We start from the raw sequence: 16,675 nt of genomic DNA on the forward strand, positions 1-16,675 counted from the left end.
CAGGATAAGCCGTATAGAAGATAAATGAATGAATAAGGTTTCGAACTAATAATTATAAAAATAAGTTACTCAATAAGAATGTAATGTTTTACAGACATGTGAGCAGGAAGCTGAGAACTTGTAATAAAGTTTCATTTAAACTTCTCATTTGCAGTAGCATGTATGAACACGCCACTTGACTGGTAACCCTTCATTTTATTTAACACTGTATAAATAAATTATTCACGCTGCTCCAGTAGGTCAGGCTTGTTTCAGAACTAAAATCTGTTAAGATACATCCAGATGAATAGAAGTGCACAACCTTGATAAGAAGGACAGCCATTTGTTTCCCTTTTTTTATTTAAAAAGATTTTGAAAAGAAAATCTAATAAACAGTGCTTTGAAATGAACAGAACTTTCTGATTTCAGAAACTAGGTTTACTGCAAAATCACATCAGACACCTGCGGTCTGCGTTTTATCACGCGTCAGGTCAGGTTGAAAGTTCTCTAAAAACCTTTAGAGTTCATCTTTCTTCTGTGATAATTTTGTTGCATGTTCTTTTAGGAATTTGCTTAAACTCTCCACATTTCGTTCACCACCTGAAAATTGAATGGGATTCTGCTTCTTGTTGCTGGGGGCAAAATATATTGTAGGAAATCCTTCCACTTTGTAGGCTTCGTGAGGCACGTCATTGGCCGTGGTATCCATTTTGGCGATCACCAGATTCTTCTCATTTTTGTATTTCTTTCCAAGAGCGAGGTACTCAGGCTCTAGCTTTTTGCAGTGACCACACCACGGTGCGTAGAACTCGATCAGCACGTCCTTCTTCGTGTCCATGACGATTTCATCAAAGGTTTTCCCGACGACAACCTTCACAGGTCCCTTGTTGTTTTTGGGAGTGGGTTGTGACTTGACGATGGGCTTCAGTTTGCCTGTTACAGGGTAATAATACATATAGGTCACTAATAAGGACTAGTGAAGGGCTTGTATTAAAATGTAATATTGGAAGTGTAGTAGTCACATTTTTATTTAACAAAAAACACCTTATCTGCTAATGTAACTAAATTAGTTCTTAAATGTTAGATTTGTGTAGGTTCTTTCCATCTTAAAATTACAACCTTTTAAAAATCACCCCTAACATTCGTCACAGCACTACCGCTAAATTAAATTTATTGCCTTTGATATCAATGGGAACAAAAATCTCTTTAAAACAAAATGCTTTCACAGTGCTGTACTACCATTACATGGGTTTCATGTACAAGCACACAGACTAGCAACATCATGCAACTCCTTACTCACCTTTTTTAAAGGCCAAAACGAATTCCCGAAGCACATCAGAGTCAAACTCCTCTGGCTCCATTGCATACTTCTTCCCTGATTCTCCAAGAATGCCGACGTTCACCTCTTCGCCACTCTCGCTGAGCCCAAAGCTCTTCAGCTCATCAGCGTAGTCTTCCTCATCTGCGATGGCGAATGTATACTCCGGGAAGTCCTTGGCCACCTCCAACACTTTGCCCCTCCAGTACTGTGTGGCTGTTTGCAAAAAATCAAGACCATTAAAATACTGCTTAGAAAAGAAAAGTTAGCACAACCTAATGCTCAGTTAAACAGTATCTCTATAAATGCATCTAATGATGGAGGGCTTAGACAGGCTTTTAGGCAGAATTCATTCGCTTTTCTGAGCGCAGAAAAAAAAAAAGCTACATTTTAATAATAGTGATTACTGTAAGTCATAGGCAATTATTACAACATCAAAATGCAAGGCTGGCACCTTGCTAGCAGCAAAAAAAAAAAAAAAAAAAAAAAAAAGTATGAAATAGAAAGCAGAAACACTGCTGTAGAATAAATCCCAACAGACCATTTTTGGATGTTAATTGCTGATTCAACAAAACACAAGTAAAACATTTTTTAGAGTTGGCAAGTCAAGTCAATGGGATATTGTACACATTGAATGATCTGATTCAGTACAGTATGTTGTGTGTGCAAACACTTGGACACTAGGATGCAAATGCCCAAAGACTGGGTCTAGAATGTTTTAAGACCAACGGCTTTAAAATTTGGCTGGAAATTGTAGAAAAGAAAATGCATCACCTACCCACTTTGTAATCAAAACTGAAGTCCACACCATAATACACAACCACTAGAGGACGATTGGAGTAACGCTTCTCAGCATTGCTTTGTTTTCTGTGTCCCACTAACGGCAGTGTGTGCTTCTTAAAGAAATCTTGAATTTTTGTGGCAGTTGTTGAATCCTTGATGGGGAAAAAAAACTTTTATACTTAAAATAAATAAACTTTAAACATGCAAGGTATTTCATAAATCAGACAGGTAACTCCACTGCATATTATTTTTTAAAAGGCAGCTAAAGAGAAGGATTATTTTATAGACATAAAAGATATAAGTGACCCTCACTGGATATTTCATTCATTCATTCCTACATGATTCATGCATACCATTTTGTGTAAACCCTATAGATCCCAACTTACTTTAATAGTTAAGGTCTGAGATGAAGGCTCATACTTCGACCTGAACTTCTCCGGCTGGAGCATGACCACTTGGCCAGGTGAGGCCTTCAGGAACTTAGCAATTTCGTTAGTAAACGTATGGCGAAATTTGTAGTCATCTCGAAGAGTGTTGCCTAAAATCAGGTAAGAAATAAAAAGTTTTTTTTTATTTTTTTTATGTAATGCAGACATGGATGTGATGATCAAAATATTAAACACAGACCATGCAATCAACATAGACAGGTTTTTGTAGAGTTGCACAGCTTACTGGTACCGAGAGTTATCAGATTGATGCATTTCCTTTTCAATAGTAGTGCAAGTGACATGAGTCCCTATTCCCATATAGACATTACAGTATAAACATTATATTAAATGACAGGACCCGAGTAGTGCCATTTTGATTATAGTAAAACTACATTTTGTTGGTTTTTATCAAAGTAAGGCAGTTGAAGCAGGATTATTGATGGTAAGCTAATTTCCAGCACATGCTTTAAACTTATTTTTAGCCTAACAAAACAAGTGTGGTGGTTTTTTGGGTTTTTTCCTGTACGCAAGTAAATCTGCTTCATGTAATAAATACATACACAGTGTACTTTCCGTACACTGGTATGCTTTTATCTTTGCATCATGATAAAAATGTTCTTTTTGTGCTTGTTTTAAACTTTAGTTCCACTTTAGTGCGTGCATGTCAGGTAAACCTTTAAGAGTTCCATAACCCTACTATTGACTACCTACTTTGGACCAATATAAAGAGGTCCCATATTTTACTCTTGCTTTAACAAATTTAAACAGATCGCAGAGCTCCCCCCAAAGTGTGTATGTTAATGCTCCAGCTGTTTTACCCCTAATTACCCCTCAGATAATCCATTTTTTCATACCCAAAACTCATTTTTTTACTTCTCCTTTAAATGCACAATTTCAGGGTCTACACAAATGTGAAACAAACTAGGGAGGGAATCAACATATAGGGTATAAAAGGGGGAAAAAATATCATATTGCCTTGATTAAGCCTTGGTCAAAACAAAACAAGGAAAACTACCAAAAGCAAGGATTTTTTTTTTTTTTTTACTTTGTACATCTAGACTTATCTGAATGTCTAAAAGGATTAAAATGTGGATTTTGCATAATAAATCCCCTCATGTATCATGTATCCCTCTGAGAAAAAGTACTTCTGTGAAACAAGTTTACTGATAAGTGTGAAAGTTTGATAAAACAGATGCTATTCATTATGCATATGTTGATACTAAATACAAATGATAGCTATGATGGTTACAACGGGCAACACTTGCCTCCTAAAAAATTTGGAAAGTTAAATCTTATACTATGTAATAGTTTTATGGACTAATGAATTAATGTACTTACTGCTGTGATGAACTAGTCAGAAGATGGGGGGGGGGGATGAGCCAGACACAGGAGACCGAAATGCATAATGGGTCATCCTCCTTTAATACTACATTTTTATTTATCAGGGCATTAGTCTTTATAAACTACCATAACCTTAATAAACTCAAGAACAAATATTTTAGTCATTTGCTCTCATATAAAAAGTAAACAAACATACAGAAACCAGGTGGGGAAAACCTTTCTGCAACCACAATATTTAAGAGAATAATTAGCAGGCAGGTGATATTAATGAAATCAGAGAAGTTATTGAATAAGATGATTAGTTAATCAAGAAATGCAACAACCTGTATAAAAATGTTAAACCTGATTTCAGAGATGCAACTGTTGCTGATCATTAAATCGGTGAAGGGTTACAAGTCCATCTCCAAACAATAAAAACACCACCACCGCATGCTGAAATCCGTTGTTCTTTTTCTCCCTTGAGAGTATTTATTGGTTTGACCATGCAAACCCCCACCCCATGACTGTACTTGTTAGTTTGGAAATATTTTAGACAAGACAAGGCTAGTTTTACAGTTACTAAAGTAACTGTACACTGGGATAAGCTTTTTCCACTATCCATTTCCACTCATGTCCATACTAGCTAGGAGAAATTGCTCCAGACACAATTACCAATTGATCATTATCAGCCTGGGAAAAATCCTTCCAGGCACTGCAGTAGACAAAGCATCCTCCATTTAAGTAATGCTGGTCATTGAGCGTTCATAAGGAGTGCTCTGTTGATGAACACAGGCTTTCTCGCTCCATGGTCTCAGGTTCAGAAACAGCGATTAAAGCTTATATCACCAAATGAGTGGATTTTAGAAATTGTCAGGTCCTTCAACAGTGTAATGTGCTACAAAGTTATTCGAATTAATTGTTAATGCAAAAACAGTTACTTGGCACATATGTTGCATCAATTTTTATTTGTGTTATAAACAGCGTAGCCTAAAAATCATTGATGCTGACGATGTGTAGGCTCGACTTGATGACTTAATTAAATAAAATTTATGCAAAGTTAAAACTATGCAATGTCCTTAATCAGTTTTTGGTGCAACTATGGAACAGGGGACTAGTTAACTACTGCTGGTTATGTAGTAAAAAAAATTATAGTTGTGCAGTCCCTACAATATACTGGTACTTACATGCTTCTTGATAGACCTCATAAGCAGCATCCTCTTCACTGGAGAACACACCAACAATCACAGCATCATCCCCATCCTTCACCAGTTCCTGAATTTGTTTTACAGCCTGCACCTGCTTGGATGGAGGGCCTGCTTGTTCGCTCATGTAATCAACAATACCTGGACAAAACCATTTTTCACACCAGTAAGTTGTGACCCCATATAAAATACATATATACCATGTGAGACTATGACAAGTCAACAATGTGACACACCGAATTTCTCCCTTGGTCCATTGTAGTCGAACACTTTCCCCTTTCTGAAGATTTTGAGTGTTGGGTATCCCGTTACATCAAACCGAGAGGCGACGTCAGTCTCTGTAGTGGCATCGACTTTAGCCAGTGGAATAGGAGGCGTTCGATTGCTGAGTTCCTTTGCAGCTTTTTCATACTCAGGAGCGAGTCTTTTACAGTGACCACACCTGTTTATTCATGGGGGGGGGAAAAAAGGTGCTAATTAAACACTTGAAATAGACAAACAGGGCAACAGATGGTCTTATATATTGTGTAAAGTACCAACCAGGGTGCATAAAACTCCACCAGAATGATGTCTGCATTATTAACTACATCATCAAAGTTGTCCTTCGTCAGCACCAGTGTGGCCTCTGGAGGAGGTTTCCAGTCTGGCTGTGCAACTTCTTTAACCCGCTCGACAATAGCTGGAATAATAAGACACAGATTAAACACAGTCAGTTTAGTTCCTGGATTTTCAATTCTTAATTTGAAGAGTTTGAACAATTTACTTATTTCATTATTGAATGATTTCTCAACTGTGCTACATCATATTTAAAAAATTTCCATGTAAAGCACTTTGAAACTTCAGACTCAAAAATAAAAAAAAACCTACACGAGTGCAAAAGTGTGTACACAAACTAATAAGATGCCCAGAAATGAGACATTTAGGTTGTTCGCTTCCCCAAACATTCCTTTATGATTAGAAATGACAAAAATGTGGTGGATCAAATGGTGAATGTTAGAACAGTGTTTGTTAATATAAATGTTTGTCGGATATAAATACTCTCATACGGTATAAAACAAGTGCATTGACTTCATATCTTGTATTCTCCTTCTGATCATTGTGCTTTAGACTGACTTTTTGCAGGATGTATACACAAAAAAAATTTTTTTTTACACATTTGAATTCTAATCTACAATGAAAAAGCCATGAGGGATCCAAATTAAGGAGGCCACCAGGCCAATACAAACCTTAAAAAAAAAAAAAGAAAAAATTATGAAAAGATCTGGGGAAAGAAAAACATCTTTTTGAAACTGGAAAATTATATAAGGGGGTGTTCAAGTCAAACTGGGACTTGTGATGAATTTTCTTATTGAGTAAAAGTCGTAAATCCGATTGACTCTTACAAAAGACTTTAAGCACAGTACGGTGATGACACTCTTAGCCGCAGTAACATTTGTATAATGCAATTTTTTTTTTAAGAAATCTGTACTATCCCCCAGTTGAGGTGGCTCAAAGCCCACTGCAGTGAATATTTAGTGAGTGGAACACCTGAACCTTAAAAATCGAAAAAATAATGCATATTTATTCATCAATATTACTTGCACATTAGAGGAACTCGGCTGCAAGTTATTGCCACACCCCCGCACAGTCCTGTGCGTGCTCCAAGCTATTTCCACATGTTTGGGCATTAAAAGAGTTCCTGGGAGGCCAGCATTTCAGATGTGATGCAGTCCAATCACAGCTCTGGCATACTAAGAACTTTTGTATCCAAGAAATAGTGTAACGCTGGGATAAGTGCATTCGTGTAGCAGGAGATTATACAGAGAAATAAAAGGAGAATTTACTGTGTTCTGTTCTATGACTTGAATACCCCTCTTAATTTTGAAAAAAAAATGTTTTAAGAATTGTTAAAATGTATTATATTTATACTTTCAATAATCACGTCCAAGATGAGTAATTTTTGTGTAAAAGAGCTTAACTGTAAAGTGCAACAGTTAAAAAAAATTAAAGCTTAACTAAAAGAATATCAGATGGGTCTGGGTAGATACTCATGGTTTCAGTATCAGTATTGGTAAAGAAGTGGTATTGTGCAATCCAAACATTTGCACGCAACCGTAGAAAAAGAAATATTTGTACTGCAGCCATTTTGTGCATTTGAAATATGAATCTAAATAATCTAAATTACCAAATTATAAGGATTAAGTGTTTAGAATTAGGGTGGGACAATAACATTACATACTAATGTTCTTACTGCAGGCATTAATTCATGACCCAACTAAAACACTGCCATACTTTAAAGAACACACTCACCTTTTTCAGTTCGCTCTCCATCATAGTCCACGGCCTCCCCCTTTTTCAAAATTTTGATAGTAGGATAACCAGACACGTCAAATTTACTTGCGACTGCACTAGCCACAGTGGCGTCTACTTTAGCCACGGGGATCGGAGGATCGTTTTCCTTAAGTGTCTGAGCGATTTTCTCATACTCTGGTGCAAACTGCTTGCAGTGGCCACACCTGTTAAAGGGGGAAAAAAAGTAGCAGGTGTTTGCACAGTGAAGCACGTTATAAAGCCCCAACATAACCACTTACTGCAGGAAATTACCATGGTGCATAGAACTCCACCAGCACCGTGTCTTTGTCCTCTATGAACGTGTCAAAGTTGGCATCATTAAGAACCAATACACCGTTTTCCTCTTTGACCTCAGTGCTGTCCTCATCGTCATCGTCGTCATCATCATCATCTTCAATGTCAGTGTCAATGTCTTTACTCAGTTCTTCTCCTGAAATTCATGCATGACATTAACTGGCAGGTTTTTGTTTCTTCTGTTAAGTAAGGCTGGTCACATGATCATATAATTTTAATGCTGTAATGTTTGTTACAATACACTTCTATTAGGGATTGTGAACATATCAATGGCTTAAGACTGACTGGAAACCACAAATTTCAAGGTAAAATGCTCTACTGAATTGTGGATATTAAAAGAAAATCCAACTTTTTCCCCCTTGTTTTTTTAAGATTCAAGAAAATTTTGTTCTAAAAACATTAATTATACTGTAGGTTTCGATAGGTACTAATAAATTAGAAAAAGTTGCACAACAATGCCATCATATTGTGAAAAATCACACTTGTAATAATTACAAATTAATTGGAATTAGGCACTCCTAAAACTCATTAAAAACTTTTTTTTTAACATACATCCTTTTCAATAGTAATTTCTTTTTTTTTTTCAAGAAATAAAGATCACGACCATGAAACTGAGTCACTTTTTTATTACAATATGACAAAATTATTATGATGTATAACTAAATAATTTGCATCACTGAAACATCTGACAATCACTGTGACACTTAACTTCCACTCTTATTGTCCAATGGACCAATAAGGATATTAACTAGCTACAAAAACACAGAGCTTGGTTCCTTACTAGTTTCAAAAAATATTTTTCTTTAAACCACACAGACAAAATGTCTAATCCAAAATAAAAAACAGCAAAGTCCTCGCAATGTGCTGGCAGAACGCTACCTTTGCTTATTGCGCAGAACAACTTTATTCAACAGTGACGACTAATATGCAACTGACCTCGGGGGACCTGAGGACACTTCGGGTTTGTCCACAGACTTAACCAAAAATCAAGCAGGTGAGAAAAGCAGGATAAGTACATGCATGCACAGACAAAGTGAGCATAAAGTCTCTTGTGCATTATGTACAATTCTGTCTTGAAATTGATGCCAAATAGAAAGAAGATATACAAGTAGTTATTTTTTAATGTATATAATTCACATTAAACAATATGTTTGTATCTTTTTTTTATTTTATCTTATAATTATTCTCTTATCTTTTATGTAAAGCACTTTGAATTACCATTGTGTATAAAATGTGCTACACAAAACTGCCTTACCTTACCTAGCATAGGTTTTGCATAATATATAATAGTGAAATCATGAAAAAACTTTATGATTACCCCATAAAAAACTGTTGTATACATAAAAAAAAAGAGATAAAGACTAAAAGCAAGATTAGCAACCGATGCATTGTTCTGTATTGCAGTATATTTAATGTGAAGTGAATCACTTTGCTACAAACTGGTTCTCAGGAGGGAAAATGTAATGCTGCTTATTAGTTTTGGTCCCCTGGTTTCTGCAGAGTGCACTTTTTTTATGAACTGAATTATATATGCACGTTTTTAATCTGAGCACCAGAACAAATTTCTAATCATACTTGTTCATACTCAGATACTTAGAATTGAGCTGAACCTTCAAACCATTAAGATGTACATTAATAATAATAATAACAACAACAACAACATGCATCTACGCTGTCTATCAGAAGACTTTAACCTGATTAATGCAGCACGGTAAAGGTGTAAGACTGAATGATTTTCCCAGTTATTCCTCACCCTCTTCCTCTCCCGTGCTGATGGTAATGAAGTGCGCTAACCCGAGCAGCACAATCAGCAGCAACGCCAGCTTCTTCATCTCTCTGCCTCTTCCACAGGGCCTTACCTCCTCTTCAAACCTTTCCTGCTAGCTCTCACACACACACAGTGCACTTTTCTGGAAGTGCAGGCTTGATTTTGTAAGGTTTTTGCTGTATAAACTAATCCCTATTGTTTTGTAAGGCAAGCCTTCCGACTTTCGCTCTAAACACGTCTATCTGAAATGCCTTCGCTTCGCTTCTCGGCTCCACTCTGCGACTCAAACTTGTCTGACTTGCCACGCTCTGATTGGCTGACGGACGCTGGGCTCCACCAATCAGAAGTCGCCACTCAAGCCCACACTTCACGTACGTTATGAGCTCGGATTGGATCAATGTCGAGTAAGACCCAAAACTACTGGATGACGAAAACGACACACAAAAAAGTTTATGTAAAAGAATGTAACCGTTTATTGAGAAAGAATCCGTGTTGCTAAGTATAGAATTTGATATTCAAATTCATCAAATATAATCAAATAAGAATTGAAATGAAATCAGCTCATATGCATTATAAAACAAAAACATTATTTTACATTATTAGTAATCTTAAGCTTTTACATATTCTAAACAAGACATACACTTGTCTGTCTAGTTTATTAGGAATACCTGCACACCTGGGCATTTATGCAGTTATCACTCACTCATCATCTATACCGGTTAATATATCTGTACAGTATCCCAGGAAACTTAGGGCATGAGGCAGGGCACACTCTCTGGGGTGCCAATCCATCACATCGCACACACACACACACACACACACATATACAAACACCCACATGCTCATTCTACACGAGTCCGAATCGGGTGGGCGGCCGAACCATGGCCATTGTTAAAAGCGCTGTTTTTTTTTTTTTATTATTATTAAATCTTTGAATCAAACATAAAAATGGAAGAAAAAAGGTATGATCTGTGTGACTTAAACTGTAGCATGGATTTTGGTTCTGTACCAGATGGACTATTTTGAGTATTTTAGAAACTGATGCTCCTCTGGTAGTTTCACACATCAGTCTCTAGAGTTTACACAGAATAGTGGGGAAAAAAACATCTTTCGTGTTGAGAGTTGAGAGTCTGCAGGCTGAAACACCCTCAGAGAAGAATGACCAAACTTGTCTGTGTTGAAAGGAACTAACTCAAATAAAATCTCTTTACATTTGTGGTAAGCAGAAAAGCATAACACAGGAATCGGTGGCTATCATGGGCACAGACTCATCCAAACTGTACAGCTGAAGATTGGACTAAGACCGGGACTTTTTTTTTTTCTTTTTGAGTCAGTGTGGGTAATTTACATCGGTTGTAAAAAGTGATTATTTGAGCACTTACTGTATATCCTTCCTGTCAGTTCAAATCATTTTCCTCTGCATTCTCTTATTAACAAGTCATTTTCATGCACAGAACCTTTTCTCACTTAATATTTGTGTCCGTTTTGTGTGAAATTTCCAAGAGTTTTACAGTTTATGAAATATTTAAACCAGCCATTTCTGGCCCAAGATCTATGCCATGCCATTTGCTGATCCTCAATTGTGTACGATTAAATATTTGATACTTATAATTAAGTACATGTATATTCATTTTCTGGAAACATTTAGCTTTTTATTCATTTGTAATTTTTGACTGAGTGAAAATATTAACAGGTATTAGCAGTCAAACATGGACCTGAGGATTGTTTAAATTTGCCAACACTATACTATGGCACCATTGCATCCATACTGTAATTTCTAGCCAGCTTATACAAAAAAGCATCTTATTTAAAATGTTAGAAAATATACATAATTTTTGTTTTCCTCCATTTTAGTGTTTTTGTTGTGCAATAAAAAAATAATACTGTAATACATCTTGTTCATTTATCAACAATAGCAAAAGAATGGAGAACAATTTGTATACTCTACATTCAGAATAATAAAAATTAATAAAATTGTGATCGTTGCACTCAAGTCCTAGCTGACATGATTCGAAAACCTATAAAAATCCTCAACAACACTGACCTGGAATATTTACATCTTCCCCTTCAGCCCATTTGTCTTGTTTTTCAATATGTGATTCATATAAACCAAGTTTATGACTGAATGATTTTTTGCAAGATGGGTGGTTCGTGAGCATCTCAGTTGGAGAGCTGAACCCCATAGAGAGTTGTGATGTAAAAGCTTTATTCTGTATTCTATATTCAAAGTTATTGCTCTCCCTTGTTATCTTAAATGATTGCAATCTGTTTGACTTTAGCATCTCACTGCCTTCAATATGAGCCCTGATGGTTCGATCTATGCATAGAGATGTTCCAGAGTCCTTTAACGTCTTTACATGGGATATGGAGGTTCTCAGTCGAGCCTTTCGATCTGCGTAAACTGCAGAGACTCTGATTGTTTCTCCACTTTCTTTAAAGTGCTCCTGGGGGCCGAATTCAAGCAGTGACCTTGAAATAAAACAAGTACATATTTACAAAGCTGGCATTATTTACATGTTTACATTCGTCATATAATTTTCTTAAGAATACAGTCCAAGCATAGCATTGAGAAGATACATGTTTTACACACCTACAAATCCCTGCATTTATTTGAAGTGTATTTAAACTAAGGAGAGATTTACCTGAAATTGGTTTCCTCATCTGGGTATAAAAAATCACAACACATACTTGGCATGATTTCCATTTCTTTCATTCTGTTTTCACCACCAATCTATAAAATATGAATAAATACAGAATAAACATGATACAGTAAGTTAACAGTTAAAGGAAAATATGCAATAAACGGGCAGTATTACATGGCCTAATGTGAAGTGCACAGTGAAACACCCTACCTAGTCTCATACCTGTCCTGTTATACAAAAGACAATTCGAAGATGATTATGTTTCTTTAATTAAAAAAGATGAACCCATTTTTAATTAGAATGTTAAAGTTAAAATTAAGGATGTGGATTACAAATTAGACAAATTCATTCCTGTTCTGCCCTACATTATAGCAGCTATAATTATATATATTTCCTCACAAGTTTGTACTTAAAACAGTTTGTAACCTTAATAAGGAACACAAAGCCCTCCATAAATCATATTGAGTATTGCAAAGTGCGGACAATAGATTCCATCCCTAATAATAAATAAATAATCAACCCTACAAAAGACATCACCATGTTAACTTTTTTATTTTATTTTTATTTTTTTTAAACAGTATGTCTGCCTATTATTAGTCTTAAAATCTGTGATGAACAGTAAATAAACTGTCGCTAGAAATGTTAATATATTAAAATGAGTAATATATATAAGCTTATAAGCTTTTGTTCTGGAAATTGAATCATCACCTTCTGACTAAACAGTTTCAGGAAGGTACTGTAGAAGCAGCATGGAATAAGAATAAATAGCTGGAGTAAAAAGAGATAGTTGAGTAGTTATAATCTCTACTGTACCTCTGAGCAGAAATCATATGCTGAATGGAGTGGAATCTGGTGCTCATAGTTGTCCTGGTTTTCATCACTACTAGAAATGACATTGAGCTTAAGCAGGAGCTCATCGACAAGATCCTCAAATTCTTCCAGAACAAAATTCTGTAAAAAAAAACAAAAAAAAAAACAAAATAAAAATGGTAATGCTTTACACAATCAGGTTTGTAATGATTTACATCCTCAATCACTATAATTATGAAGTCATAATAATAGATAATAAAATACTTGAAACTAAGCATATATCTGGATTTAGCTGTGGTTACTTATTTAATGTCTTATAAATACTTTTGTCACATATTCTGTAAAGCTCTAAGCTAAAAGCACAAACACCTCCTGTATAGAAAGGTTTAAAGCATAAATGTCCTTTACGTTTATGTTGGTATGAACAGTCCATTTCTGCCTGTCTTTGCCAACAAGTGACAGAGCCACATCCCATATATAAGTGCAGAGATCAGAGACCGTCGGAAGATGTTTTCTCCTTTTATGTTTTGCACTTTTCATGACTGAACAAAGTACAGAAAGTGTTACCTATTAAACATCAATGCAAATGAAAGAAACAATTTAGTTCAACAGTTCAAGTGCCGGTGTGTATTAATGTGTGCCACTCATAAGGGATCCTTTCTGTGAACATACACATACAGTACCATTGCTTTGACTGCAAAAGACACAATGCAGATGAAGGCTCCGTAACAGCAAAGCATCCAAGAAGCTTGATTTTTGTGCAAATCACCAGGTTTTCCGATGCCGAACCCATGTATGGTAACAAAATAAACTGATTTTGGTAAAATGACCAGGTTCCCCAGGGAGGAGAAAGCAAAAACAAAAATCATGCCAATTATCTGAAATCAAAAAAGCAAAAAAAAAATAAATAAATAAATCAAGCAGGCTGCACAACTTTATTATTTCATTGATGTGTGTGTGTGTGTGTGTGTGTGTGTGTGTGTGTGTGCGTGCGTGTGCATGCGTGCGTGTGTGTGTGTGTGTTCACCAGAGGCCACAGCAGACTGGAGAAGAGGACTAACACTGTAGATAATGCTGTGGTCATCGCTTCATTTAGTCGTAGCAAGGAGCAACTTTTAATCAGAAGAATGAACATAAGGAGCCCGTAGAGGAAACGAATGCGCTGTCACAGACAAAAAGAATTAACACAAAGGTTATTTTCCACAAAAAAAACAATGTTTGTTACAAATTTCCCTGCCATTTATAAATAGTCACAGATTTTCTTTTAATTAATTTAAACCAATTTGTATCACACAATCTGGAGATATACTGTAAGAAATTAAATCAAACAATTATGGAGAGTAAAGACAGATGTTGTCACAAATCAGTGTAATTACTTCCTATTTGCATCCTGGTTTTCCTTCTTACCGATATTCATGTCTGCATATGTTTTGAACTGTAATAAAAGTACACAGACATATATCTACACTACATGTTTACTACATGTTTACGTTTACATTCTGGACCATTGCACAAAGACACTTTTTTTCTATGCATATTTGCACACCATCTTTCTTCCAAAAATATCAAAATTTCTCAATTTCTTAAATGTTCTTGTACAGCATATTTTTATTTTTAGTTATATTTTTATCCTAGTTCAATTAAATTTTTCTATCGTATTTCTTTTATTTATATTTATTTCTTATTATAAGCTTTAATTCTCTTTTTAAGGTCACTGGCGGTCGTATAAGCATTTCACTACATTTCGTACTGTGTATGACTGTGTATGTGACAAATAAAGTTTTAACTAGAATTTGATGTAGTACGGTAAGCAATTAAAAAAATTATGATTAAACATCCATCTAACGCTGGCTTTCCTGGTTATTAGTAACAAACATACAGAACAGGGAGATTCCCAAAGGCATAAACAATATACATAATAACAATACAATATGTTTGCTCACAGTAGTCCTTAGGGTCTAATTATGTAGTTAAATGAACCTACTACATTTATTTCCCCAGGTGAACGGTACTGTACATAGGGACCAATGAAACAGCCTTGAGGGACAAGAACTTGTCATGTTTTATACACATGGTACACTTTAGTACACTCATTGTTTACATATTTACATATGTCTATTTTACTTAAACTAAATTAATTTTGTATTATATTATATTATATGTAATTCTATTTAATGAGTCTAGCATATACACAAAAAATACTATTATTGACCATTATTTAGAAATTTACTTACAAATTTTACTTGAACACAGATCCTGCCTTTAATATGTGAATATATTTTTCCATGTAAATTTTTCCAGAGAATATGTGTAGGAGCAGAATTGCACTTTGGCCAAGTGCAGATCACATTAAAACTGAAAGGTTTGATTTTCAGTTTTACACTAAGTTAAACCAGATCAAACATGCAGGATGATGGTGAGGCGGTGGAAATGTGCTCACAAAAATCTTTAATATATGATGACATCATTTCTATAATAATTTTATAATAATAATTTCTTGCAGTAAGTTCATAATTAGAGGTGACATGGTGGCTTAGTGGATAGCACTGTTGCCTTGCACCTCCTGTGTCTGGGTTCTATTCCCGGCCAGGTTCGATTCCCGTCTCTGTGTGCATGGAGTTTGCATGTTCTCCCCGTGCTTGGTGGATTTCCTCCACGTACTGCCTGTACTGTATGTGTGTGAATGTGAGTATGTGTGTGTGCCCTGTGATGGATTGGCACCCTGTCCAGGGTGTACCCTGCCTTGGGCCCTAACCCTTCTGGGATAGGCTTAAGACCCCCCACGACCCTGAATACAGGATAAACGGTATAAAGGATGAGAGAGTGAGTGAATGTTCGTAATTACTACAATCAGACTTCACCAGGGCTTACACTGAAGAGGTCTGAGACCACCTCTTAACATCACCGCAGACTGGTTGTTTGGATCCACATTCAAATACAGATTGAGCCTTCTGAGTTCATGTTCTCAAAAGAACAATGCAAAGAAGTTAAATAAAAAAGAGGCCTAAGTATTACATATTGCATGTGCTTAGAGTAGCCATGGCAGGTCTTTGGACAAACTGTAAAGCAGCTTCAGTCAGATTCTAGGCAAGATTTTGCAGCATCATCTTTAAACTCACACCTACTACTTGGCTAGTACCTGTTCACAAAAGGCAGCAGGACTTAAGTCAACAAATGTCTTGAAATCGTCTCTTTGCAGATGTTCCACTGTGTCCGCTATCAGTGTAAAGTGATGCACGGAACAGATGAAGCACAGGAGGCTGAGCAGGACTATGATAACCTGCAAGACAGAGATAATCTATGTATTTAGATGTCAGAGTAATTAATGATAAAAGAAAAAAAAATGTATAGGAGTATGAGAATTCACTTCTATCCAGTTCCACAAGTCTGTCCAGTATCGTTGTCCCTTCTGAACAATCACATATATTTTAAAGTGGAGTTGAAGCAAAGTAAGGAAGAGCAGAAAAAGCTGCAGGGGCAAAGACATAGAAGTGGTTAAAACCGCAATAAAAGTTAATCTGTATTTATGTAACACATATGGTTATATCTTGATTACTTCAAGAGATACATATTAACAAATATTTACTTGCTTCAAAGATGTTCCAGAAAATTAAATGTAAACATATAAAATGTATGCATCATTTTTTAAGATTTTTTTGTGTGTGTGTAAAATTCCAGTGTATGAGGAATAACACACTCTGACTATAAATATTGTGTGTATATTTTTGATTCCAGTTTAGTGCAACCACAATCATTCGTTAGTTTTAAAATCACTTTATGTCTTCATATCTAATATGCAC

General features: G+C 35.7%; 2 protein-coding genes across 2 annotated transcripts in view; both read right to left on the reverse strand.

Annotated features, from left to right (window-relative positions):
- Positions 1 to 321: 321 nt before the first annotated feature.
- On the reverse strand, positions 322 to 9,712 carry pdia4 (protein disulfide isomerase family A, member 4). The gene is made up of 10 exons (XM_053487777.1): positions 9,409 to 9,712; positions 7,614 to 7,791; positions 7,320 to 7,525; positions 5,571 to 5,709; positions 5,267 to 5,472; positions 5,013 to 5,171; positions 2,467 to 2,618; positions 2,076 to 2,232; positions 1,280 to 1,513; positions 322 to 912 (listed from the first exon to the last, which is right to left on the reverse strand). The coding sequence occupies exons 1-10, from the start codon at positions 9,485 to 9,487 to the stop codon at positions 497 to 499; spliced, it is 1,926 nt and encodes a 641-aa protein (XP_053343752.1). The 5' UTR covers positions 9,488 to 9,712; the 3' UTR covers positions 322 to 496.
- A 1,698-nt stretch (positions 9,713 to 11,410) lies between these two features.
- Positions 11,411 to 16,675, reverse strand: part of LOC128513865 (polycystic kidney disease 1 like 1) — a 37,305-nt gene continuing 32,040 nt past the window's right edge. The window contains 8 exon segments of the mRNA XM_053487417.1: positions 11,411 to 11,892; positions 12,066 to 12,154; positions 12,879 to 13,016; positions 13,284 to 13,442; positions 13,559 to 13,753; positions 13,903 to 14,037; positions 16,015 to 16,155; positions 16,243 to 16,344. Coding sequence (XP_053343392.1) covers positions 11,454 to 11,892; positions 12,066 to 12,154; positions 12,879 to 13,016; positions 13,284 to 13,442; positions 13,559 to 13,753; positions 13,903 to 14,037; positions 16,015 to 16,155; positions 16,243 to 16,344 — 1,398 coding nt within the window. The 3' untranslated portion in view covers positions 11,411 to 11,453.

Source organism: Clarias gariepinus, chromosome 26 (assembly GCF_024256425.1).
Source record: "Clarias gariepinus isolate MV-2021 ecotype Netherlands chromosome 26, CGAR_prim_01v2, whole genome shotgun sequence".
Lineage (NCBI taxonomy): Eukaryota > Metazoa > Chordata > Actinopteri > Siluriformes > Clariidae > Clarias > Clarias gariepinus.